Source organism: Triturus cristatus, chromosome 11 (genome assembly GCF_964204655.1).
Source record: "Triturus cristatus chromosome 11, aTriCri1.1, whole genome shotgun sequence".
Lineage (NCBI taxonomy): Eukaryota > Metazoa > Chordata > Amphibia > Caudata > Salamandridae > Triturus > Triturus cristatus.
Window position 1 is genome coordinate 696081717 of NC_140594.1, and position 26415 is coordinate 696108131.

Here is a 26415-nt window from a genome sequence, read left to right on the forward strand (position 1 = left end):
TTTCATTCTGAGGCCTGTTGTTCTGCTTGAACGTGCAAAGCAGTAAAGTACTAAGTGTATCAAGGAGTAATTAAAAAGTCAGAAATGGCTGGACTACTCACACTTGGCAGGTGATAACTCGAAAGCTCTTTCCCAGCCGCATTGATTTTTGTAACCGGTCGGCTGGGACTGGAAATCTCCACAGAGCTTTGTTAACAGCATCCGTTATTGGTGGTAATTGTTCAAGTGTTAGCTAATATGTAATCTTTCTTTATGAAAGACATCGTCTCGGTTCCCACTGTCAATTACTTTTGGAGACAACACTTTACTTTCAGTGTTTCTCAGCTCGAGAGTCGAGATCCTTACTGTGACCTGGAACTACAAGGGCCGGGAGTGACCTGGGCGCGTGTGAATTGGCGCCAGGTGAGGGCTGCGCTATAAAGCTGGGTGAAAGGCAGGCCCTACTCTGTCCGAAGGCTCGGTCTGTTAGTGCCTCGCGCCGCCAGCATGGGACAGAGTGTGCTCCCAGGGGTTGTGTTTCTGTGCTTGGCGTATGAGGGATTCTGCGCTAGTTCCTGGGGGGAGTCTTCTGTGGGAGGCTGGTCTCAGCTGGGCCTGGCAAGGAGCGGCCGGGCGGCTCCAGGGGTGTTCTTCAATAACCCGTGGAGCCTGGCAGGGAGCCGAACTCTGCCCCCCGTGCAGCCGGTGTCTGTGCGGTGTAAGGAGGCCAGTATGGTGGTCGCTGTGCAGCGGGATCTGTTCGGTACGGGCAAGCTGGTCCAGGCAGCTGACCTTAAGCTGGGGACCGCTCTGTGCAGGTACACGTCCCTCGGTGCGGATAACACGGTCTCCTTCCGGATCGCGCTCCAGGCCTGCGGTAACTCTTTACAGGTCAGTCGCCATGGCACCGCGCCGACCCTTGGCCGATTTCGTAGATTTAATTTGCATTCTGGCAATCGTAGTTATTTCTAAAAGCTCACTACAATTCCCAGAATGCCTTAAAAAAAGCTCGTTTTGAATGAGCTGCTTGCGTATTGATCCGGAAAACTTAAGACGCATGTACTCTCTTAAGTGTTTACCACGCCATGTCCTACTGGCGTAATTAAAATTTACGCCAAAAGGGATGTTGAAACGCGACTCTTGTCAGCCGTGGATTAGATGTATCGGTACCTGCTCAGAATTCCCGTTAGCTCTTAAGTACAGACCTAAATATGCTCTCTCCAAACTGGAAGAAATAAAACTAGTTAACGTCGGTGGTTCTTAGCTGTCGCACTACTGTGCAGCCTGGGGTATTTCCTTCTTTGTAAGAGGGCCCCAGATCTGCTGGCTACGGCCCTGGGCCTCTCTCTCTGCACCCTGGACCTGGCTTGGTACTTTTACTTAGACATGAAGGCCAGAGTGACGATTATGTATCCATAACTGCTCCAAGTCCAGCTCAAGTCCCATAAAAGCACCCCTCTTTGCAGGTAAAGGCTGCGGCTATCTCTGTATCCATAATGTAACGTAGACCTGGTTTAAGAGTTACCTACATTTCTAACTTTATTTAATTACTTGCTTAATCAACCGTAAGTCAGTTATATCATGTGACTTTGGGATAGGGTAGGACGGCCCTATTATAATCAGTCACCTCTTGATACTCTTCCGGAGTCCCATCTGACGAGTCATCTCTTCAGTACCAGCAGGCGCCAATGGCTGCCCAAGTTCGACGCCCAAAGAAGCCCTAAATGGAATCGCCAGAATGATAAAATAACCCCCACCCTCCCCAACCTGATTCATAGACCCGTCCTAGAGCCCTCCCAGTGGTCTTGTGTGGGGTACTATCTGTGTGCAGGGGAGCTGGTGGCTGATGTGCAATATTACTAGTGAATATTGTTTATTGAAACTGCTTTAGCGTTAGCCATCCTCTTGGTCTTAAAATGGCCAGCCCAATCTCCCTTTACTTGAGCTATTGGCGCCTAAAACTAACTAAACCGTGTGTTTTTTTTTTTCTTTCTTTCGGGGGGTGGATCTCTCATCCGAGCGTGGGATAATGGAAGTTTAATCTTGACATGTTTCTCTTACATGGATTGTTATGTTCAGGGAGGTGTTCCCCAGGGCTGCCATTTGGAAGGGTACCCACCCTCATCAGCAACCTTTCACTACTTGGCCACCTGCCACCCTCAGAGGCTAACACGTGCTCTGGAGCTTTCAGCACTTGCCCTAGTCGTCGTTAGATACTTTCGGTAACTGGGGCTAAAGTATTTGCATTACTTTAAAAAAAAAAAATAAAAAATAAAAAAAAAAATGGGTTAAATATAAACCTCGAAATAGTTAATTTTACTGTGTTGTAAGGATGGACTCCTAGATAAGGTTACCATCTGGCTGGTGACTCGGGGCTCTAGTGCATCTCGGATGTGTAAATTGGTCACCAAGTGGAGCTCACATTAGTGAGTCACAAAAGTAGACTGCGCCATTGCAACCAGCGTGTCTCCAGTTGTATTGGTAAGGGGCGGGTAGACAGGTCGCTTGCTTTATCAAGAGGCAACAGGCTGATGCGGACAGCCCAGAACTGACAATAAACTCGAAAGCCAAGAACAGCGAGTAAGAAAATCAAAAGCCGAGCTGTACATCACAAGAGCAGTTGCCAAGACAGGAGGCAATAGACGGGCCATAGTCCCCACTAGGAGAAGACGTCAAAGCACATGCTTATTGAATAGGCCGCCAGGCAGCAACTCGGCTTCACAGTTCTAGTGCAGATCTCAAACCATCTAAGAGCCAAAAAGCCAACAGATGGCCCTAGCCAGAGCTGGAGATGGGAAGCCTGAGACATACGGAAACAGTCTACAAAGATACATAACTGACTGTCTAAAAGCAGATGCAAAGCACACATTCTTAAAGACTCTTGGATAAGACTCCCAAAAACCTTCTTTGCCTCTGAAGGCTTTCCCAAAGTAGGAGCAGATGGGGGCCCTTCCTTCCTGGAAAGTAATAAAGCCATAGTTGGATGTTTGAATTAATCTCGGCCACTAATAATTTTGCGGAGTGGCTTCCCAGATTTGTTTTCTTTTTTTTTTCCCCACCGTGCTCTGTTGGATAAACCCAGCCATATTCTGTGTCTCATGCACCAATAGGAACGGTCCGGCCCCAACTGCCAAGCCAGGTCCCCTCTGCACTGGAACTCGAGCAGCCCTTCAGTTGGGTGCGGTTGGTTCAGTGAGCACAAGCTGGATTGGAATTCTACTCTAGTGATTGGACTACCCTCTAGCATTCTCCTGTAACCTTTTGTGTCTAATGCTTACACATGCATCACATCATACTTTGTGAAGGTGCATGAGACACTTTAACTTGTGTAACCGGTCCACCTTTACATGGGCACTGGCTTCTTGCAATCTGTTCAAACATTAGGACTACAGATTTTCTAAAAATGAATCAGCTCCTGGTTTAGTTGGATTTAGTATTTAATATCTGAATTGGGTGATTTTTGGGAGAATTTCTTTCTAGCAAGAAATTGAATATCTTTTCATTTCATGACTTTGTTGCAATTGTATAATTGACCATAATTTAGAGTTTTAACTCCTTCCATGTTGCCCACTTTGTCCAGGTGACAGCAGACTCGTTAATTTACACCTCAATTCTGTCATACAATCAAACTCGGTCTGAAGGCAGCGGAGTAATCACCAGAACCAATCCAACGTCAACGGTCATTCAGTGCGTGTATCCAAGGTAAGAAACTGGCAGATGTCCTACACCCAAAGCCGCAGTAAGATTTCAGATGCCTACACTGCTTTGAGTCAGGCAGTCACATTACTCACTCTTCACATGCTCACATAAGTACCAAAATAAGATTCTTGGACGTCTCCACTCTGGTGCTCTAGGGCACTGGTCTAGAGTAGCTTATGATGTCTTGCTCCAGTTGAATGAGGGATGCTTCTTTCATGTCGGACTGTTCTTGAAGAGTGAGGTGAGGGCCCGACAAACTATGACTGCCTTTTAGTACTCTGTTTTAGTGGTATTGAGATATGGTGACTGCCCTGATTTTACTGCCTTGAAATGGATATGATCTAGAGTATAACTCTGTTTTGAATCATTTTAACCATTTTATTTATGTACTTTTATGGCTACTTGTGTGACCGACTAAAGATCTGTGAACTGAACATTGCAAAGACCATCAATATTTGAGCAGATCTCGCAACTCCCTGAATAAACTCTAACACTATAAACTAGTAGCAGTAACTGCTTTGGGCTTGTATTTGTTTGGTTTCTTGAAGTGCTTTTTGAACCAGTGCCACCATCACCTGGGAGGTCTTCAACATGCCCTCCCTCCCCCCCCCCCCCCCCGTCCTCCTGCAATCAGAGGAGGTGAAACCTCCAGGATATCCTCCTATGAACAAATGCAAACACAACTACTTGAGGCTAAAGAAGTCACTGCAGTACGATACCTGATCAGACTTCTTGAGCAAAGGGTCCAGATTTTTGAGAGGTTGTTTCACCCTGAACTTATCCAGGCATGCCTCATCATTTGACCTCTCAAACTGGAGTTGGAACTGTGCCACTTCAGTGGACTCAGCCGATGGAAGCTGATCTTACTCCTGGGACTTCTAATACAGGACAATACCTTGGGTCCTCTTATTTTGGCATGAAAAACTGGCTTAAAAATATCTAAAAGTATACTCAATATTACTTTATTGCAGAGTACCTCTGGTATGGTTAAACAGTGAATCACTTGATTTCAGGGAAATAACCAGCCAAAACCATAGACCATGACTTTACCTCCTGCTAACAGGTGCCGGTCACACTAAGTTATACTAGTCAGTCCAGAGGGACTCTTGTACCCAGACATCTCAAACTAGTGTTGCTCAAACATACTACAGGTGTAACCTCTATGCAACACCACGGCTGAAAGACCACCTGAGACGGAGGGGTATCTACAGGCACTTATCTTGCAAGGAAATGACTGAAAAATGTGAGATGAGCACAGTCTGGACATATAGCCTGGACTGAACGCAACAGTTAAAGATTCACTGGTGAACAAAGTGTGATTATATACCACTGAAGACCAGTGGCGTTTCCTCCATTGGGGTGTCGGTATGTCGCCACACTGCTTTCTCACTGTGTGAGAAGCAGAAACCTAAAATGGTAAAACTACTGGGGGGGGGGGGGGTGTTGGAATGCCTAGCCCACTGTTGTAGGCCCTAAGAAGGCCGACCAAACCAGTCCTGTGCACTCCCTTTTTCTGTGTAGGCTGCATGCACCTTGCATAGAGAATGGCCTCCATACAGGTGCCCGACTAGGCGCCGTCTGCACCAATCACAATGCTGCCATTGCAGCGTTGTGATCGGATTACGGGAGGAAGGCTGCCTGTGGAAAATGGAACTCAGACCCAGGCAGGAGCTGAGGTGGCGCCACGTGATCCGGGGGAAGGTTTATTTTATTTATATATAAAAAATGTTATCACAGCCACTGTCAGTAAGCGTACTGTCTCTATTGTGCCCCCGGGTCCCAGATGCCACTATGTGGGAATAAATGAAGCTGAGGCAGTGGCAAGCTCTGTGGGTGGCGAACAAAGTGTAAACGTGGCGCAACAACTCCCTACCCTACCCCCCCCCCCACCCCCCCCCCCGAGCTCAGACAATGAGAAACACATTACCACTTTGAGGCTACGGAGAGCATGGACCTCCAAACCACATCAGGCATCATTCCTTTGCGCACCAAAGACCCAACTGATTACCTGTCCCGCATAATGACTTCATCTTGCAAAGATATTCAGAACATAACGCTCACTCTGGAAATAAATGCCTGTTAGTGTCCAGCTGCCTGCTCCTTCAGTCGGACAGCAGATTGAAAGGGCCTGCAGATGTGGGGAGCAGCCTCCACGCAGTAGCAAAGGAGCCACTGCTGTCTCAATCTGACTGCTGCAGCTTCTAAGCGCTCTAAATGGTAAGCGGCATTGCTACTTAAGTTAATTCTTTTTATCTACGCAGACTGGCAGGATAAGTCTATTTTGCTCACACTCTCACAGTTCTCCTCCACCATTACATCCTTTTCATGACCCTGCTATAATCCAAGAACTTGTACCTTTTGGGAGGCTATTCCTTGTAAATAAAACTGTCTAGATTCTGATTTGATTCTTGCCTTACTTGACTGGCATATAGAGCTGACCCAAGGGCCTGGCTTGGCACTAAAAGCCCTAACCGGAGCAGAGTCAACATATTTAGCATGTAAATTGTGCAGCAAATGTCAAGTGTGGTGGGAACTATTCAAAATTCTAAAACCTAACAGGCATTTCACTTTAGATCATTAGATTGAAATCTGTTTTGAGTGTTATTTAATAAGTGATAGTTTCTAAACATGACCTTAGAAGCCTTCATAACCACCCCATGGTCCTTTTACAATGCCGTTATTAAACCACTGGGCAGATCCGTTCTCATGTGTCCTCTGACACAAATTGTCATTATAGATGGAGCAATGTAAAGTCTAGTAAAACATGGGTTCTTTTCGGCTCACGCTATGAACTCATGTATTTCAAGGCACTCTTATTCTATTGGTGAGATGATTCTGGCACATTTTGAAAGGTGATATCCTTTGGCACGTTTACCTTTCTAGCGTATATGAAAGTCTCTGGTGCGTGTTTTGTTCGGTGGGGCCTCTGGTGCATATATTGTTGAAAATGCACCATTTGCCCAATTTTTTTTTTCCAAAATTTACTGGGGGGGGGGGGGGTCAACTTCCCAAACCCCCTGTGGGGGGTTCGCTCGCTACAGTACAACTTTACACCCCGCCACTTTCAAATGTCACCAGATGCCACTGCTGAAGACCCACTGGTGTAGGTTGCCATAGGAGTCAAAACATGTTGGCAATTGCTGTATCTTTTGAGGATAAATGATTGGTTGTTTCGACCTACAACTGTTTTTAACCATACCAGATGTACTCAGCAATTTAGTAATGTTTGGGTATTTAAAGCCCCTTTTTCATGCCAAAATTAAAGGACCCATGTATTGTCCTGAAAACAGATTTCTTAGAACTCCAGGGATAATAGCTTTCATTGGCTGAGTCCACTTGAGTGGCACTGTTACTACTCCCGTGTGAGGTCGCCAAATGATGAGGCTTAAGTTAAGGGCGAGACGACCTCTCAAATCTTTTGATCCTCTCCTAAAGGAAGTCGCATTGGCGATCGTACAGCAGGGACTTCATTACCCTCAAGTAGGCTTGTTTGCTGTGGTCATTACCTCCTCGTTGGTCTTCCTCGCCACATGACTAACACAGTGAGCTTCAGCTCCACAACAGAACCCTCAAAAGCAAAAAAGTCAGCATCCCATGCCTCCCATCCCTTCCCAATATGGCCGCCCCATTACGCCCATGACCCCTATAAGAGGCGGGCCGGCCCAACCCATCAGCCTGTTTTTTTTTTTTTGTTTTGCACTCGCTCCAGAGCGCATCAGGTGAGTGGTGCCTGCTGTAGCAGGTGCGTGGGTCCAGGGTTGGAGGTCCTGCTCTAGCGGACCCTAGGGGCATGGACCTTGTTTTGATTCCCCTTCTTGTTTCCCCCGGTGTGTGTGGCGGTTGCTGTGCTTGTACCGGTGAGGCTCTGCCTTAGCGAGCCGTGGGTTTTCAGGTAAGGGGGGGTTTGCGTGGGGGCTGTTCTTTCCGGTTCCCTTGTGTGTGGCATTCCCTTCGCCGCCCGCCTTTCGTTGTATTCTGCGGGCAGCAGCTGTACGGAGCTTTGACTTCCGAGAGTTGCGGGCGGGTGCTTTACATTTCATTTATCAGACGCTGTTGTCATCTCCTGCCCCAAGCCGCGTATTCGCCTGCCCGCCTGCCCCTCGTGGCGTTGGGGGAGGCGGCGGCTCTGCGGGGCTCGGTCCGACTGTGGGCCGCTGTGCGGCTCCAGGCGCGAGGATTTCTGCGCCGGGGCAGCCTTGGGGAGACGCATGCTTACCTGTGTCCAGGTACACTCTTCCGGGTTGGGAGCGCTCCGGGGTCGGCAGCGTTGCTGGCTGCACGCTGTTGATCCTCGCGGCTGTGGGCCGGCTCGTTGTCCCGGGGGCGGGGCTTCATTGGGGGTGTGTCCCGCCGGGTGTTTCTCCCGCCTTCCTTGCCTTTTTGGGCGCCGAGGGTTTTCTTTCGATTTGTCTCGCTGTTCCTGGTGTGTCTTCGCTTGCTGGTGTACTGTGATTCTCGCGCTTCCTGCGTATTGGATGGTGGGGATGTCCTTCCCTCCCAGGCTCCTCCTGACACGATTGCCCTGCGGTCCTTTCGGGACATGTTTCAGACCGCTGTTTTGGCGGCTTTTGCGCTGCGCTTGTTGACAGGTCCCTCCTCCCCAATCCGTCCTCTCTTGCATCCCTCCTTGGTCTTGGTCACGGGTTCAGTTCCCGGCGGGTCCGCTCGGTCCTTTCTTCTGTCTGGGGTCGATAAAATAGGTGCCTTTAAGTTGGGTGTCACCTAAACAGCTGTTATTCAGCGCCAGCATTCCTGTAGTGGTGAACGTGCGCTTTCCGATTACGCAGGTTCTGTGAGGTTGTCCTACACGGGTCAATATCCGTGCATAATGTTCTGTGTGTTGTTGTGCGTTTGCTGCTTTTCTTGCGCTGTGCCTCTGGTTATCGGGGCTCTCACAGGCCAGGGGTTCGATTCCCGCGCTCGGTTTTTAAGTGTCATAAGTTGGCTACTCTTGCTGGCTCTTCTTTTGTGATGGTGTTTGATGTACGCTGTCCGCTCTTACTGCTCGGAGACGCTGGTCGTCTCACTTTTTTGTGATCCTTCTGTGGTTGGTGAGTGCTCGCTTCGGCAGCACATATACTAAATTTGGATCGATGCAGAGCCGATTTGCATGGCCCCTGCGCAAGGTTGACACGCGTATTCGTGAAGCGTTCCATGTATGCAGTTGTGTTGTCCTGCTTCTGGGGCTTCTCGGATTCCATGAACCAGGAGCTTTAGCTCTTTGATTGGTCTTGTGCCTCCGGTTATCGAGGCTGTCTCAGGACTTGGGTTCAAGTCCTGCATATCGCTGTCAGTGTCATGGGTTGGCCGTATTTCGAAACTCTGCTTTGAGGCTTTGCTTCACTTTTCCGGTACGCGCTGTCCTGGTGCTTGGGGGTGCTGGCTGAGTGCTTGCCTCTTCCTCCTCCGGTTCTGTTTTTCCCTCTCTTGGCTACTGTGCCATGCGGGACTTGTCGCCCCGTTGGGTGCGTTGTTGTGTGCCGTTGGCCTGGTGGCTTGGTGTTCTGTTGCGTCCGCTTCGGGCGCCTCTGTTTCTCCTCTTGATCTGTCTGTCGCTGTGGCTAGGTGGGGGTGGGATGCGCCGCCCGCCTTCCCTTCGGGTGCGGGCGGTGGAGGTTGTAGGCGATTGTCTTTTTGCTTCGCTGTCGTCCTTCCTGCGCGCTGGCGATGTGTTGCCTTCCCCCTCCTACTGCTCTTCCCCGGTTGGTTCAGGGATCCCGGGTGGGGGCCCTGCTATGTCGGGTTCTCTTGCTGGTTCCTCCTCCTTCTGGCCGTCGCGGTCCTGCCCTGCGCTCCCCCCTCCCCTGCCGCCTTGTGCTTGATGCCCTGCTATAGCGGGCTCTGGGGTTTGGGTTTTGGCGTTTGGCTGCCCCTCTCTGTGGGGGCGGCTGTGGGCTTCTAGGTTTTTCCGACTGTTGCGCCTGGGTGCGTGTGGGTCCCTCGGCCCCTTCTGTCTGTTTGGGGCGTGGGGCTCGGTTGGCTTTCGGCTTGCCGGCGGTGTCCGCTCTGTACCCTCGGTTCTTTCGTCCATTTCCACCCTGGTTTCGCATGGCCTGGTCTGCTTTCTGCAAAAGGTGCTGTAGCTCAATGGTACGTCTTGTGCCTCTGGTGGCGCAGGTTCTCCCATGACTAGGGTTCAAGTCCTGCCAATGCTGTCCATGTGACCTGAGAGGGTAAATTTTAGTTGTGTCGGGCCTGGTTTGTGCCCGGTTGGGGGCCCGCCTGGGTCTTCCGGGTGCTGTGGGCTTTGGGGTCCTTTTTGGACTCTCCCTGTCATGTTCGGGTCTGCGGCTGTGCTGCTCCCTCCTCTTCATGCTCCCTGTCTCGGCGGTTGGTTCTTGCCCCCCTTTTTCTGTTGGACCAGGTGCTATGGCTCAGTGGTTTGTCTTGTGCCTGTGGTTGTATGGGTTCTCGCAGGAATGGGTTCGTGGCACGAACATGCTGTCTATGTGTCATGAGTTGGCACACTGTCATCTTATGAGGTTGTCTGACTTGGTTGGGGCCTTCCTCGTATGGTGTTTTGGGTTCTCGCTTCGGCGGCTGGTGTACTCCGCCTGGTACGTTTCGGTGCCTTTCGCATGTCCCCTGCACTCGGTTTCCACGCGTTTTCGTGTGACGTTCCTTGCAGTCTTGTTGCCTGGCTGTTTTTCTCCTTCCGGTTGGTCTCGGTGCCTCTGGTCCTTCCTTGGTTCAGTTTGCCCGGCCTCTTCCCGCTTCTGTCCTGGGACGGCTGGGAGGTTTTGGTGCTGCTATGGACTACTGCGTCTCCTGCAGGGGCCTGGGTTCGGTTTCTTAGTCGCAGAAGCTGATCCTGTTGAGTCCCCTCTGCCGTTCATCCGTTTGTGGTTGTTACATTGTAGGCCGTTTTGTTGGTTGACGCACTTCTGTGTTCTGCTCTCCGATTCCCGTATGGGTTGTCGTGAGCTTTTTTTTGTTCTGGGCTGGGTCTGTGGTTTTCACTCTGGGTGATTTTCCAGTCCGGCTTCTGTTTGCCGTTCCTTGGTTGCTCTGGGGTTTTCCCCTGCCTTGCTGACCCTGCCTTGTGCTCCCAGGTGTTTGCTGGGTTCGCCCCGGTTTGTGGCTGCCTGTGTGACGGTGTTCTTCTGGGTCCCTTTGGTGCTGTTTGCTCCCTTTGGGTCTCCGGTGTTGGCTCTTCAGCCTTCTCATTCCAGAAACTCCGGCAGAAGAAGGATCGCCCTGCCCTTCTGCCCTTCTCGCCTTTGGTGGGTGCTCGTTTCGGCGACTCGCTTGGTCCCTGTGTGGGGCGGGCTGGGTATGTGGCGCGGCCTTTCCCTGCCTTCTGTGCGTTGGTGGTCTTGTGGGTTCTCCGCTTTCTGCGGTGGCCTGGTTGAGTTCCCTTGGTGGCCAGGTCTCTTCGGTGTCGTTTCTGTCACCTTCCTGGGTCTTTGTTCCCTTGTTCCTGCCTGGGTTCTCTCCTTGGGGTCGCGGTCCCTTCCGGGGGGTCCTTTGTGTGACTGGGGTTCATTTACCCTTCTGTTTCTCTTCTGCACCCCTTTTTCCTTTCTTGCGGCACTTGCCAGTTTGCTTACGTCTGGTTCCGCTGCCCCGTTCCTCTTGTGGTTTCGGCTCTCTCGCGAGTGGTGTTCTCCCTTGCGGGGTTGCTGTGTTTGTCATTCGGCTTCTCCCTTTCTGCTGTGCCTTTTTTGTTGGGTTGCTGTGGTGGGGTTGCCCTCTGTTCGTTCGGTTTCCCCTTTTTTTTTTTTTTTTTTTTTTTTTTTTTAAGGGGGATTTTTGTTGCCCTCTTTCGGGATGTCCGTTGGCCGGCTTGATCTCTGTTTTCTGTGGCCTTTGGCTCCGTGCGGTCTGGTCTGGAGCTTTTATCTGTCCCGTTTGGGCCTTTGCTTTCGGCATGGTTCCTGCCAGCACTTCGTGTCTCTGGGGTCTGGGTTTTTGTCCTTCCCGGTGTCTTTAGGTCCCGGGCTGGTTCTTCCTGCTCGTGGTTGCCTCTCCCCTGGGTGGTCCTTCCGCTCGTTCTGGCCTGTTGGGTTTGGCCCTCGTTCGTGGGCATTCCCTTCTGGTCTGTTGGTTTCTTGTGAGTTTCCATGAAGCCGTTTGGCTTTGGTATGTGCTCACTGTTAGTCATGTGGCGAGGAAGACTAACGAGGAGGTAATGCCCCGATTACTTACCGGTAATCTTCATTACTCCGAGTATAGTCTTCCTCGCCACATGAGTTTCCATCCCTCCCTCCCTGTCTGGCTATCGGCTTCATGTTGTGCTTGGTAGTTTCAGGCTGATGGGTTGGGCCGGCCCGCCTCTTATAGGGGTCATGGGCGTAATGGGGCGGCCATATTGGGAAGGGATGGGAGGCATGGGATGCTGACTTTTTTGCTTTGGAGGGTTCTGTTGTGGAGCTGAAGCTCACTGTGTTAGTCATTTGGCGAGGAAGACTATACTCGGAGTAATGAAGATTACCGGTAAGTAATCGGGGCATTACCCTCAAGTAGGCTTGTTTGCTGTGGTCTTCCTAGACCAATTGCAGTGCTTCCCTACAGACCTATCATGTCCTAGGATCATACGGAACTCCTTTCTTCAATACTGTATCTAGCACTGGATGTTGGGTTTTCATGTCCTGAAAAGTCTGTAAGGCATCAAATGTCTGCAGCAACTGTAACCAATTTAACACACAGCACCTTGCTCTTCCCACTGCTATACAGTCTAGTGACCTGACCCAAGAGTGGATAAGTGTCCTTTTGCTTGCTCACAAATTGCTGCAACGACCCTCTCTCCCACTGAAGCAATCCTGATGGTGTAGCTTGGTGCCAGCAATGCAACCTTCCCAAGTGCTTGCACAATAAGATGCTTAACTCAAGTGCTTGTGGTAATGGGTGGTAACTGTACTTATGGTTCCTCCCTCCAACTTTTCTAATCTGTGTTCTAGGAGTGGTAATGTGAGCAGCAATGCAATCCAGCCAACATGGATCCCTTTCAGCTCCACTGTATATGCGGAGGCAAACCTTCTATTCTCCTTGAAACTGATGAATGGTAAGTCTGGCAAAGGGCTGCATTAGGACCAAATCGGGTTAGCTTGTTGTCCCTGCTAAATTCATGTGTTTGGTTTCTAGATGATTGGAGTGCTGTCAGAACCCTCACCACCTTCCACCTGGGAGACTTCTTCAACATAGAAGCCTCAGTCGAGTCTGGCAACCATGCTCCACTCAGGGTCTTTGTGGATAGCTGTGTGGCCACCCTGACTCCAGACAGGAAGCTCACTCCTAGCTATGACCTCATTAAATCGAATGGGTAAGTGTAGGGGAGGGAATAAATCTAGGTTCGTTTTTCAGTTTCAAGGAGCCTCGTGGTGGGTTTTTTCTTCACACCTGAATTATTTTCTATGCTGGTGTTGGGTTGGTACCAAGCCACTTCACTGAAGTACACTCCAACCACTTGCATACAAAGAGCATTAAGTGCACACGAGTGATAAAATCAAAAGGGATCTGATTGGGTCGACTGTAAACTGGGAATATTGTTGGCTCAGTTTTGTTGGACTGAAAAGTCAGGTCTGAAGTTGTTTTTTGGTACTACACATTTCCACACATGTGAATTTGGAGTAATTCTCCCAGGTAGTCTTGGGAGAGGCACAATTACTTGGTGTGGAATCACTTTAACACCTTTCCTCCTTATTCATTGCCCACACCATGTTAAGCCTATTTTAAATTTGGGAATTCTGATAAACCTTTGGTTACCACAGAGGTTTAAAATGAAATGTTCTAGGTTATAAATTGTACCATGGCAGAGCGAATGGTAGTTACAATTGAAATGTTTTCTTCCACAAAGCTCCTGCTAGCCACTGACCTTTTTCTACTCTGACATTAACCCAGGATGAATGGTTTCACTCTGCAGTCTCCTTTTGTGGTCTAACTTGCATCTCTGCGTGAAATATCCTTTGCGGTTCAGCCGATTTCATTGCGGAGTGTATTTGTGTATCCGGTTTCATTTCTGCCTGCTTTTTCATTACCAAATGCGGAGTATCTCGGGAGGACATTGTTTGGGCCTGTGCAGACATTTTTGGTGTTTGGAAGAATGGCTTTTCTTTCTGTGGTTCTGGAAACTGTACTTTGTCTTTGTGTCTAGATGCCTGGTTGATGGGAAGCTGTCGGACTCCTCTTCTGCCTTCAGAACCCCAAGACTCCAACATGACCGGCTGCAGTTCTCGATTGATTCTTTTATTTTCATTGGTGATGCCAGGTCCTCGGTGAGCCTATAGCATGGCTGGCTTTACAGCTCTGATCACCCACTTTTATTGTAAGCATGATCGATGTTTCTCTTGTCTCCTTAGATTTACATCACATGTAACTTGAAAGCTGTTCCTACCAGCCAGGACCCAGATGGCATGAACAAGGCTTGTTCGTACGACAAAGGGAGCAAGGGGTGAGTACTGTTGAGTGGCCTGATGTCTTCTCTACCAAGGAGCATGCTGATGCTATGAGTTATTTTTTTTGTTTGTTTTGTTTTTTGCTGGTGGTGGCTTTTGTAGTGTAATGATTTTTGCTTCTCCAGATGGTTTTCCGTGGAAGGTGCCAGTGACATCTGCAACTGTTGTGATGCGTCCAGTTGCGCTCCGAGGATTAAGAGGGACGCCCGCTCCATACCAGGTGAGTGACTCTTGGTTCTAGTTTGAAACACCACTTACTACCAAAATTTAATCTACACACTAGCCAAGTTGAGGTTGCCTTAACTTGGCACTGAATAAATACAGTAGTGCCAATGGAGACGGATGGGTGTTAACCACCCATCCCCTGTAGCCTGGGGTTGTCTTGCTTCCGGAGTGTATCGAGTTGGCACTAAACTCTACAAGAGCTGTATGCCATCCTGCCTGGCGAGTAGAGGGGTAGTCGTGTGGTGCTTCACATCCTCGATACCCTGCAATCTGGCTCGCCTTTGGACTCCCAGAACCTTAATGTTTTCATAAAACTGTAAAATGAATGCTGGTACTAGGGTGGTATTTATTCAGTGACTGACTCATGACAGGCTGCAAAAGAAGTCTTGTGCACTTTCAAGAACTTGGGTTTAGATGAACACCATGAAGGTCCCAGCTCCCGGAACGAGGGATGCATGCACATCAATTCGCCAAAAAGCCAGGGGGAGGGTAGTGGGAGTGACCTCGACCCAGATGACATCACCGGAAGTGACCTCATCGTACCTTTAACCTTAGTACTGCTGAAAATGACTCCTTATGCTCTGCAGTGCTTTTTATTGGTGCAAGGATCAGCACACTGACCCTTACAACGGGGGCTTCGAGTGATGTTGTCAAAGTATTATTGTTGGCATTTTAAGCTGGGCAAGAGGCATATTTTCTTTTTTTAGTTTATGAACGTTAATGGTAAAGCACAATTATCACCTGCATAATCCTCCAAGTATGAATGCAGCCTTTTGTATTCTTGGAATCTGGCGAAACTGCATAGTGCCAATATCGGCAACTGTTGTCACATAACACATAGTAAATACATAAATAAACCACACGACACTTTTTGTAAGTGGAGAAATATTGCTGCAGGTTTATTAGCATAACCAATATGCAAACATGGTGGGTTATCTTACGGGCGATCTGATCCCAGGGCAGGCCAACCCTTAGCAGCCTGCCCGTCTGATAAGCCTAAATTACACCATGGCAGACGCCGATTGGTGCATACCAAACCTTGGGAGGGGCCACCCCTCCCATTCGTGGACCACCAGTCCACGTGCTTACTCACGCACCCCCCCCCCCCTGAAAGAGGTGGGCGGAGCATATGCTGGTAGCCCCCGTTTGCTCAGACCCACAACCGCCCGTAGGACTAACGGGGCGCCGTAGTTCTTCCAGGGGACACTAGACATCCCTGGGTATCCTGGCTTAGCACCACGCTGTGCTGCTGCATGAAGTACCCCTTGGTATTTGCAGACTCTGGATCGCCCTGTAACTCCTCCACAGCCTTGGGAGTGGCCACCGTTACTACCAGGGCCCCCCACCAAGGTAGCCTATTTCCTTACAACCTGCTGCAGCCAAAGCTTCCCCTCGGTCCAGAGGAAAGGATCCATGCCTAACTAGAGAGGTGCACCCCATCTCCCTCCAGGCACCCTGTGGACTCGGCGTGTATAAGACCATTCCTGATGAAGCCAAAACCTCTTTGCTCTGCGCAACTGCGCATGGCTCCCGTTAGGCCTTTATACCTACAGCATACTGATACCGGGCTTCTCCCAGGTCCAGCCAAAACAAGTCTACGCCCAACCGGGCCGGCGGCCAGCGTGCACCATCAGCACAGGTTCCCCCTTTCTTTCTAAACTCTCCCGTGGATTTGACTGAAATGACCATAAACCTAAAATAGGCGATGGTCCAAAGTTGCCTATGCATGGCTAAAGAACAATCCCTTTGACAAGACACTCCTGCCTGGCAGTGCCCATGCGGGGGGAGGTAAGAGTTGACAAGCCTGCCTTACTTCCTCTTTCACTCCGTTGGAGTACGCCCATCGTATTCCATCAGTCACCACCAAATGTAAAGACTTGCCCTCCCAAAATTCTGCTAGTATACCAGGGAGAGACAGGTCAGAGTGACCACAGAGGAGAACAACGTGTAGAGTTCTTCTCTATTTGAATACTGGGAAAACCAATTGTTCTCCTGCTGATTTATAGCCCAAAGTGTTACCCCGGTGTTTCCCTTAATCATATGGACCATAAGCCCCTGATGGAAGGCCACTTCCACAACCCACATAGCTGCCAGCCAGTGCTGGAGGGCGGGAGAAGTTACCTGGTACCGATACTCTCATCAAAGGTACCTGTTTCGTCGAACTCAAGGGCGGGCTACTAAGTGAGCAACCAGGCTCTGCCCTAGTATCCAGAGGTCAAACCCAAGCCCCTCCAAGTTCTGCTGCTTCACCTGCCTGCTAACACGAATCCCAGGGCAGACCACCGGCCTATAACCCATGCTTGGCCATGCCTGAGCTAAAACACCTCTGAATAGCCTGGCAACAGGCTAACCACCAGCATTGCGTTCTGAATGTTTCTGACACTGCCAAGAAACATGCGCATAACTAAAGCAACTGGTACCATGCCATAAAAGTAACAATTCAGCCTTCTATGAAACAAAACGTGCCCTTGTGGCAATCCCAAGTAGTGCTCCCTCCAAGCCAGCAGCCCTACCCAGGCAACCCGCACCCTCTTGGCACTGGCACACCCCCGCCCCAGCTGCCCTCGAGTGCCTGGTCGTGTGCAGCCACAACCTATGTTTCATCACTGCGTCATACCGGGGTATGATGACACATCTAACTCTACTGCTGAGTGCCCGTTGCACCATCGCAAGTATGCCTTTGCCTGCTCAGAGTCTAGCTGCAAAGTTGGATGACATTGACACCCCAGCCCAGGGCGAAAATGGCAGCTTACCCTGATGGAACAGAATGCAATTCCCTTGCTCCTGTTGAGCACGAACCCAAAACCAATTGCTCACCATGGTTCAATACCTTCCTGCTGCTAATCATTTCCTAGCTGAATGTTGACAAATCCATGTTCTGTAATGGCACTACTTCGCAGCCAGCACCATTCTGTCAGTGCCGAAAAGACCTTCGTCATGCTACCTGGCCTAATCAATCTTGCCCTGTTCTAGAAGCGCCCGCTTCAGCCGTAGAGCAAACAACTTGCCAGTAACCCCAAACTGGCCCTGATGCGAGACAAACCGAGCCAAGGCACAACAGTGAGTGTACTAACTAATAGCAGGTCTAACAGCGTCAACAGGCATCCTCAGCTTACAATAGGCGTGATGGAGTGAGGGTATCCAGTGAGAATCAAGATGACAGCTTCCCATCTGGCCAACCGTGGTGGGAACCACTCCTGTATATTCTAGTACACATGGTCCCAGTTCACCTGTCACAGCCTGATGTACGTGACCTAGGTACATGGTCCCCCTGCATGGCGGCATGCCATTGAGACCAACATCCAGTCCCCGATAAGTACCACTATCTGCCTACGCTACAATCTTGCCTGGCGTTCCTTCATGCCCAGCTATACCACGCGATGATTGCTCTCCTCCGTCACTTGCCCCGACCACACCTAGAAGAACAAACACAGCGAGAGGAAGCAGCCTGACCTGCCCCAAAAACCACCATCCCGCATCAAACCGACCCAATGGAAAGATAAGCGTCTAACGCTCTACACCCGCGGATGACCCAGGAAATAACCAATCGTTTAACAATCGAGTAAAGAACAACGGACATCCTTTCAGCATCTGAAGGCCTAGCCCTTCAGAAGTAACCTGGGAGCCCAACGCCAGGCATCAGGACATGCCTCGGCACCTGTGGCGTGTGTGATCTTTGCCCACTACCGTGTGAGCCAGGGCCCCCGTTCCATTTTTTTTTTGGTCACTGAAGCACACAACCACCCTAGCTGTTCCTTGCCGCTAGGTCATCCTACCCTCAGGAGGCCAAGAACGACCAGGCAACATTAACACTCACTCAACACTAGGCGTAACTCTTTGCTTCGCCTTGGTGCTGGATGCAAAGTGACACCTCCCCCTGCTCCCGACCCTAGTGGTGAAGATTCCCAGGAGTGCTCGGCTAATATAAAAGACCTCGACAGCACAGAGGGCGCCCTGTGCAGCTACAAGTGTTTTCCCAGAGTAAAACTGGACTGCAGGGCTACCCAGCATGCTCCGGCACTGGCTATGGCATACAGACCGGCCACCAACACACCGCACATTTAATAGGTGTTCCAAGTCCACGCGGCCTAATTTGCCAATGTAACAAAGCATTGCAACCAGGCCCCCCCCAGAACCGTGGAGGCAGGAATACTACCAATCAACCTCCCATCTCACATCAGTACTGGCTAGACTAAGCCTCTCTGGTGCATAGGATAATGCGACATCATTGTGGCTAACAAGCATATCCTCTTGAAAAATGCCTCCGTTCAGGCATGGTAAGGCCGGGTCACCAACACTACTGGCCAAACTTCCTAAAGTTCTACACTCCCAAACCCTTTCAGTGTGAATATTTTTGAGTCAGAAGGCACCAGGGATACCACGGGCCCCGAGCCCATCCCGATGAAGGGTGTGCATTACACACAGTGAGCCGTAGTCATTATTGGTGAGCCCAGGCAAAGTCAGGCAGATCATTGCTTCCCCAGGTCTATTTACAACATCTACTGGGTTACCAAATACGTTAAGGACATCTGCAATGCATAACCACCAGAGTACGATGTTGGGCCGGTGGCGATGAACGATGTACACAGAAGGCTGGTAAAGCAGTGGCCACCAAGAACTCACACAATAGGTCAACCTGCCTGGCCCACTGCAGGCAATAACCGGGAAATCACACTTCCTTCAGGGACAAGGGACGTTGACGGACACAACAAAACAGGCCCCTCACCCTATGCCATTGACCGACTCGGGCCCATGAGGTAATCTACAGTGGCGGAGGACACCTACCTCTGATGGATGCTGTTTACACATTACCCCTTCAGGAACATGCCTCCAAGGTGGCCGACTCACCGCGTGCACTCCGAAAGTTTTCAGCGCGGTAGAACTCAAGCAACGTCACCCAATCTCTAAGACAAGCAACAATGCCATGACATGTCAATGCATAGGAGGAAGGCAAATCAACCACCGCTAACCCAAACCGCCACCAGGGACATTTGACCTGGCTATGAATGCACAGCACATGTGGTAAAAACAAGTTTTAAAGGCGTATTTATTGTCCATTCACCACCAGCCCACTAATTTAGAATAGAGGCACCATAGACCTAAACTGTTCCTTAATTAATGGAAAGTGTCAAGACAAAATCGACGTTAAAATCCCAAGAGCATCTGGCCATCTTGCACAGCTTCTTCTACTTGCATGTGGATCAAGTTTGCCAAGAGGTCAGGTGATTCACTAAAGGTCCCGAAAGCGAAGTACGAGGCCATGTTCTGTATTGAAGTTCAACTTTTGGCTCTTAGCAGCACTTGCTGCATAACACAAAGTTCCCCCCCCTTTCTTCACTCTCCCAGTATTAAGGAAATTATGGAAGCTAGTACAAGGTTTCCTCTCCAAATCTGTTGGATTCTCCCAGGGATCTTACCAATGAGCTATTTAAACAAATGCCTTCCTACTCAAAGCCCCTGCATGGAGCTGCAGTTCACCGATTGTGCTGCGTTGCGACTACTTCAGTACCAAAATGTGTGATGCAGCCCCTATGTTTCATTAAGCCATATATCGCATTTCACAAAAAACAAGGCAATGATAAAGATGACCCCTACCTTCCTCCTCAAAGTTGTTTCTAATTCGTGCCAATCAGTCTGTAATCCCCTAAAAGCCCTTTTCAAATATCTCCTTGCCAGATGAAAATCATCTCCCACACATGAAGCAGAGTTATTAAACAGTGCCTAGTCCAAACTAAAGACTTGAGGCAGTCTACTCAACTATGCTCCTCTCCATAACATGACTAAAGTGCTGTAAAACTCTCACACTCTCGTGGAGAAAACAGCAATGCTGTGGCCAAGGGGCAGGGCTTCACACAGTACATACAATTTCCAGAAATGGCCATCTTTCGCCTTAAATGCCCTGCAATGCACATGAAAGGGGGGGGCAGCGCGTATTGTCAGAATCAATGGGAATAGAACCTGTGACCTCGAATAAGAGTCTCTCTCAGACCTTAACTTAACCCTTGGGCCACAGTGCCATTACCCGCGCTGAACCAAGGGGGGGGGGGGGGCCGGATTAACTGAAACCAGAGCACACGACTGTGACGCGACCACTATGCTCGCAACTTGCATTCGCGCACTTTTGGTGGCAGCGGCGTCGACGGACCACCAACTCCAGGCACCACCCGGTCACAACTCGACGCACAGGGGCATTTACCTTCAATAATTTCTCAGGAACACAGGATGGTGCCGCCACCACAAGGCTCGCAGCCTGCAGCACCGCACCTTCCGTGGCAGCGCCGCCAACGGAACCCATCTTCGCGGCCCCACTCGGACCCGCTCGACGGCCAGTGAAATACAATAAATGATTTGCCCAGGATCACCGGGTGGTGCTGCCAACCTATAAAATCATTAGGCTGGGACCGATTGTCACACACTTCCGCCCCCCCACGTGGCCTGCATACTTCCTGGAAAAGAAAGCCAGCATCGTTGATTCCACATTATGCCCCCAAGCGAATTACCGGAGGTAGCGCGGCCCGCACGCGTTCTCTCCGACACATCTCGGAGAGTACGGACTATCCCCATGGCGCCCCACAGGCCCTCCCAAAGGCAGCAATGAGACACTTAAAGTCAGCCCGAGCTGGCATGCACTTGCTTTACAAGGTGTCAGATACAACCTGAGGACCAAGTAAAACTATCAATTGCTTCACATGGCCTGCCCACCCGAAATTAGCCACATGCCATCGCATTGAAGCTTGGCCCCTGTGGCGCCCTTCTACGCACAGAAATAGGGGGGGGGGCGGTGACAACAGCGGAGGGGGCCCGAAGCGAAACTCGTTCTATTGCATGTTTAACATAGCGCTAACTCGACCCGAGAGTAACGGAGCGCTGCACATGCGCACCGGATATACATTACATATTCAGGCACACGGAGATAAGTGATTAGCCATCATCCCAGGAATGGACGCGAGCTCGAGGATCGAACCCTGGTTTACAGGCCCAAGGTCGGCAGCGCAGCCCGCGGACAACATCTCCTCAGGCCTCGCCGATTGACGCTAGCAGCTCGGGAAATCGTGCCCTCCGCTTGATAGCTAAAGCGGTGTGTGGAATACAATCGTGCACACAACATAACTCAACGTGGCAGCATCGTGCCAGGTGGGCGTCGCTAGAGACAGTATTTCAAGACGCCATGCACTCTCGCGGCCAAAAAGGCACCACCGTGGCAGAACTTCATCCCGCCCGACTAAGACCTATTCGAGGGCGGCCCCCCCCCCCGGAGATAACCTACTAGTTTACCCCGAATCCCAGGCTGAACGCGACCACGCAAGGACAGTGCCGGCCGACCCGCCGAAAATGAGGCAAACTCTGGAGGGGCCTGCAGGTCTGGGCTCTGGACAACCAAGCCGGGCAAACTTAGTCCGCAATGCACACTAACCGGCCACCGGCATCCTGGGTGTTGTGAAGACACCAGCAAGCGACGCTCAGCTGTGAACACCCCAGATGCAAGGCGGCTGGCCTACACTGCAAAATTAGATAGTAGTACAGCCTAAACACGACTCACTACCGAAGAGATGCAGATGTACATGGCCCACACCATTGAGTGGCCGAATGATTAAGGCGGACGATAACCATTTCACACATATAAGATAACGGGCAGAAGAGACTGTTTATTACTCTGTAATATAAAGGTCTGCTCTACCAAATGGGATCGTATCTGCCGGAAGTGTCCAAATAGGATACCCAGAATCACGGGAAGTGGACGCGACCACGAGGCTCGAACCCTGGTTCCAGCGCCAAGTCGGCGGCGCATCCACCTCGAGCCCCGGTGCGTGGGGCAGCATCCCCAGACGTGGCAGCCCCCGCCCCGACTAGAAACACCTCCGGGACCAAGCACAATCAGCGCACCGGACTAGTGGCCATAATTTAATAAGCATCTTGAAAAAATTTAATTGTATTGCCAGAAACACAGGATGTGGCCTATTTACATCAGACGCACTCTGTTATCTACTTGGCACACGTTCTTTGCAGCAGGCGTATTAACCCCTGCACGAACTTCACTGAAGTCAAACCCCCAACTATACAAAATCCTGCTCGCTCTCCAGGAAGATGATTAATTACACCAGTTATCTTGACAATTATGTGAGGCCTGGTAATAGCCGCGCAGCATCCGGAGCTTCAAAAGGCATAATAAACTTCCAAACTCGGAGCCCCCAAGAAACCAGCACTCGGTGCGATGACCTTAAATCCGGCCCTGCTGGGGCCTCCCACACGCAATCGAAGAGCTCTGCCAACTGAGCTACCCCCTCGCATTATGACCACCGAGCAGCGCGAGACAAATTCATTTGTAGGGGGTTCACACTAGTCGCAAACAGACTCACCGATGTGAACGCACCCCCGAGGCTGAAACACCAGGTTCCTGCACCGAAGTCGGCAGGCCAAGCTGATGTGCCACATCCACTAGTGCAGCCCGGTCCCACAGCGCAGCGCCGGAGTACGTCAGCCAGGCGCTCGGCGTGATACAATTCACACTAACCTCGCTGTCCCCAACGCGACGGCGGCGAGGGACCAAGACGAGACGAGGGACAAGAGGGCGAGGAAGGGGCAGGCACAGCCTAAATACCCTTGCCCCTTCCCCCACCGCCGGAAGTACCCCTCGCCGGACGTCTTCCCTGGCTGGGCCCAGGGACTAGACCGGCTGCCCCCAGTGCCTTCATGCGGCACTAAGGCGGCTGCCCTGTTAGGGGGGCTGCTGCGCAACCCCCCCCCCGGGGCAGGCTTGCAGAGATCTTTTTGCAGAGTTATTGGTATCAAAATACGTTGTACGTATTGATTTCCGCTTTCGAATTAATGAGAAATTATGTTTAAAATGTGCCTCATTGCAACATCTGATGGTTTTACCAAAGTCCTTACTGTCTGTCATTTTTCACATGTTTATTGCAGATGTTGCTTTTATGTTTGAAATATCTCGCATGTGGACACAATTGCAAATAAAATGCACCTGAAAAACTAACAAATACGAGGTAATGGGCTGGAACAAGACTCCCATAGAGCCCTCTTTAATCGGTTTCTGCTCAGCTCGGAGTCGGGTGTCGCAGGTACATCCCATAAATGAAGGCGATGGGGTTCAATATGGTGGCTTCTCTAATCTAGCATATGCCTTCCCTTCCATGTCTCCTGCTGGCCGTAGCGGCTCTCTAGCACCAAGCTGGTTGACTACTGATCCCTCTTCCTCCCATAGACTTGAACACCTGGGGCCCTATTACAGAAGGTGTCCCGGGGTGCAACAGCTGCTTGCGAGCCCCTGGGGCACCTTTGTATTATAGAAGGGGCGCAGACATTGCATGCCCCCTTCTATAATACAATAGCACACTTAATGCATCAGCACTGCCTTCAGCGGGTGTTCCAGAAGTTGCATAGGGGCGTGCCCTATGCAAATGAGAGAATTCCTTTGACTCTGAACCTGTGCCATATTGCAGGCACAGAATCAAAGAAGCCCTCAGGAGGTGCACCATTTAGAAGGTGGCACAATATCAGTGTGCCTCCCGACAGCAGCCCTCTGCAGGGTGTAAAGGGGACCCCATGGACCCCCTACACCCCCCCCCCCCCCCCCATCCCCTTGCAGTCAGGTGCAGTCACTGACTGCACTCACCTGCAAAGGGAGCTCTAATCCCCTTTGAAAGTACAGGCGGGTGCCACACATGAATGCACTGTCCTAGGGCAGTGGGAGTTCATGCCTGACCTGGGAGCAGCGCATAGATCATAATAGGGCGTATTGGCATGGTTTGCGCCCAGCGCACCTTTTGAAAGGTGTGCCAGGTGTAAACCATGCCAATGTGTAATACGACCCCTGGTCTCAGTAGTCAAACTATGGTACTATTCTAACACTGTTGGTTTGTGTTCTGTGGCTCACACATACAAACACGCTTTTCAGGTCTCGCCTGAGACCGCGTTTTAGCGCTGCTCTCGCGAGAGCTTTTGTAAAAGGGGATCTGGAAGTGCAAACCAGTGCTTTCAGGCCGCCAACTACAGTGCATGTGCGCCGGGCGCGCGCACCATTTGGCAGCCTGCGTGATCATTTCGCAGCCCCTTTGATGTTCTCAGTGAGCCGCGCGGCCACTGAACATCAAAGCGGCTGCAAAATGATTACTTTCACTTTGCGTGCGTTCTTTCGTTCTGCCGTGGCTGCCTGGTGAGCACTTGTTTTACTTTGAGAGGTTTCCCTAGTAATTTGCACGTGACTTCCTGCGGCAAGATTAAATGCCCACCTTCATTTCCCGCAGCGTTTCAGAGGCATAGATCTGATGGGAACTTTTGGGCTTTGTATAGTGGCTTGTGTGTGTGAAATTCCCCATTTTCCAGCCCTTCCAAGCATTCAGTGATCGACCATTGCCTTTCAGATCATTATTTCCTGCTTTCCCTATCGGCTGTTTGTACGAGTTAGGCTGCCCTCTGGCTTTAAGAAGCACAGGGCGAGCTGATTTTCCCCATGGGCCTATCTTCCTTACCAGCTCATCTGTGTAACAGATTGGGGTCTCTCCCTGTGACGCTAGAGATCTGAATTAAATGGAGACTAGGGCATGAAAACAAGCCCTACAGAAAAGCTTCAGTCTGACACAATCTAATGGTAAAAACACACTCTGCGCTGCTCTCCCCAAGTGCTGCTTTGCCGCCGGAGCCCTTCGCCCACCTCCTGCCGACTCGCTGGAACCACCACCTTGCTGGCGAGGTTGCCGAGTGGAGTGAGGGCAGAGGACTTCATCTCCCAGCTACCCCTGCGGATACACGCATCATTCTGCAGCGCCAGGAGGCGCTTAAAGTTGTAAGCCCTGCCTCGCGGGACGCCGGGCAAAGGGCGGGCCCTCTTAGGCCCTCTGAGGCCGGGCAGGGCCCATTCATTTCCATTCTGTTCATCTGTATTCCTTGATATTATTGTTTGTCATGGCCCAGAGTCCCGACAGTCATCCTTGAAAAGCCGGGGGGTGTTGATAAATGGCCCTCTTGATAAATACTTTACAAGAGTCCTCCCGGACGAAGACAGGGAAAACATACTGGCAGGGCAGAGCGTCGACGCTCAGTTGAAAGTTTGAAATACAGGGCTCCCATAGATCTCACGCTCCACGCCCTTTCCCATGATGGAGGGAGCCCTAGTGGTAAAGAAGACTTTCTTTCTCAGGAGAGTGTCCCACTTTTGCTGCGAGATTGTACTCCCATACCATGTGTTCCCATTGGCCAGGACATAAGTGACACTCCTCTTCCCAGTCCTATCAGTACAGCTGTCGACCTGACCACCCAGACCCTTATCTGTAGCAAACTGGCTAGGAAGAAGCCGAAGAAACCAGTGACTGTTAAGATTCATGGTACACCATCAAGATCAGTCATTTCGACTTTGGTAAGCACACAAAGCCTGTTGCTAGAACTGTTCTGGCGACAGCGGCTGTATCAGCAATTTTGCCAAATTTGTGGGAAGGGCAGACCAGCAGGAGGCCTACATGTCTGGGTAAAAATTGAACTGAATTGGGATGCTGCCACCCACGAATCGGCGAGTAGGGATATCAACACCTTTCATTCGCAGGGCAAAACAAGGGCAGTAGGATAGATTTATTTAATATCTATTCTAAAGGGACCCCGGGGGATTCAACCTCCTGTACATTAGTGACCTTAGAACAGGCACTAGCCAACTGCCCCCCAACCTCTAAAATTATCGTGGGAGGGGACTTTAACTGTACATTCGAACCCCTCAGTGGGGATGATCCCTTGGGCATAGAAGAGGAGGATTCTAGATGGTCCATTCCAGTCCTGTCATTAGCCCCAATCAGAAAATGGTCAGCAAAGGCAATACAGATCAATGCCCTTACCATGGAATTCAACTTAAGAGCGCTAAATGGCAGGACACCCTCTGACCGTGCTGGAGCGATGACCTTTAATAGGCTTAATGGCCCGTCTAGAATTGATTATATCTTATTGGATGTCACATTGTGGTGTGATCTAATGGATATGGAGGTGGTACCTTCGCAGGATAGCTACCACAACCCCTTATGTATGAAGCTAAGGTGGGGTAAACTAAAAGGATGTGTGAATAATGTCCCTTTGAGGTCAACCAACGAGGTCGTCCCTTATAATGGTAATTGTAGGATGAAAT

The 26415-nt window shown here is 50.5% G+C and overlaps 1 protein-coding gene and 1 non-coding gene across 2 annotated transcripts in view; both read left to right on the top strand.

The window, feature by feature from the left end:
• The first annotated feature begins 439 nt into the window (after positions 1-439).
• LOC146785331 (zona pellucida sperm-binding protein 3-like) overlaps positions 440-26415 on the top strand; it is a 31119-nt gene continuing 5143 nt past the window's right edge. Inside the window, exons 1-7 of the mRNA XM_085636455.1 lie at positions 440-870; positions 3560-3681; positions 12579-12682; positions 12763-12940; positions 13772-13892; positions 13977-14068; positions 14198-14292. Coding sequence (XP_085492581.1) covers positions 487-870; positions 3560-3681; positions 12579-12682; positions 12763-12940; positions 13772-13892; positions 13977-14068; positions 14198-14292 — 1096 coding nt within the window. The 5' untranslated portion in view covers positions 440-486. The remainder of the gene's footprint in view (positions 871-3559; positions 3682-12578; positions 12683-12762; positions 12941-13771; positions 13893-13976; positions 14069-14197; positions 14293-26415) is intronic.
• LOC146785332 (U6 spliceosomal RNA) lies at positions 8734-8840 on the top strand. Its single transcript, XR_014971185.1, has one exon. It is a non-coding gene; the product is annotated as a U6 spliceosomal RNA (small nuclear RNA).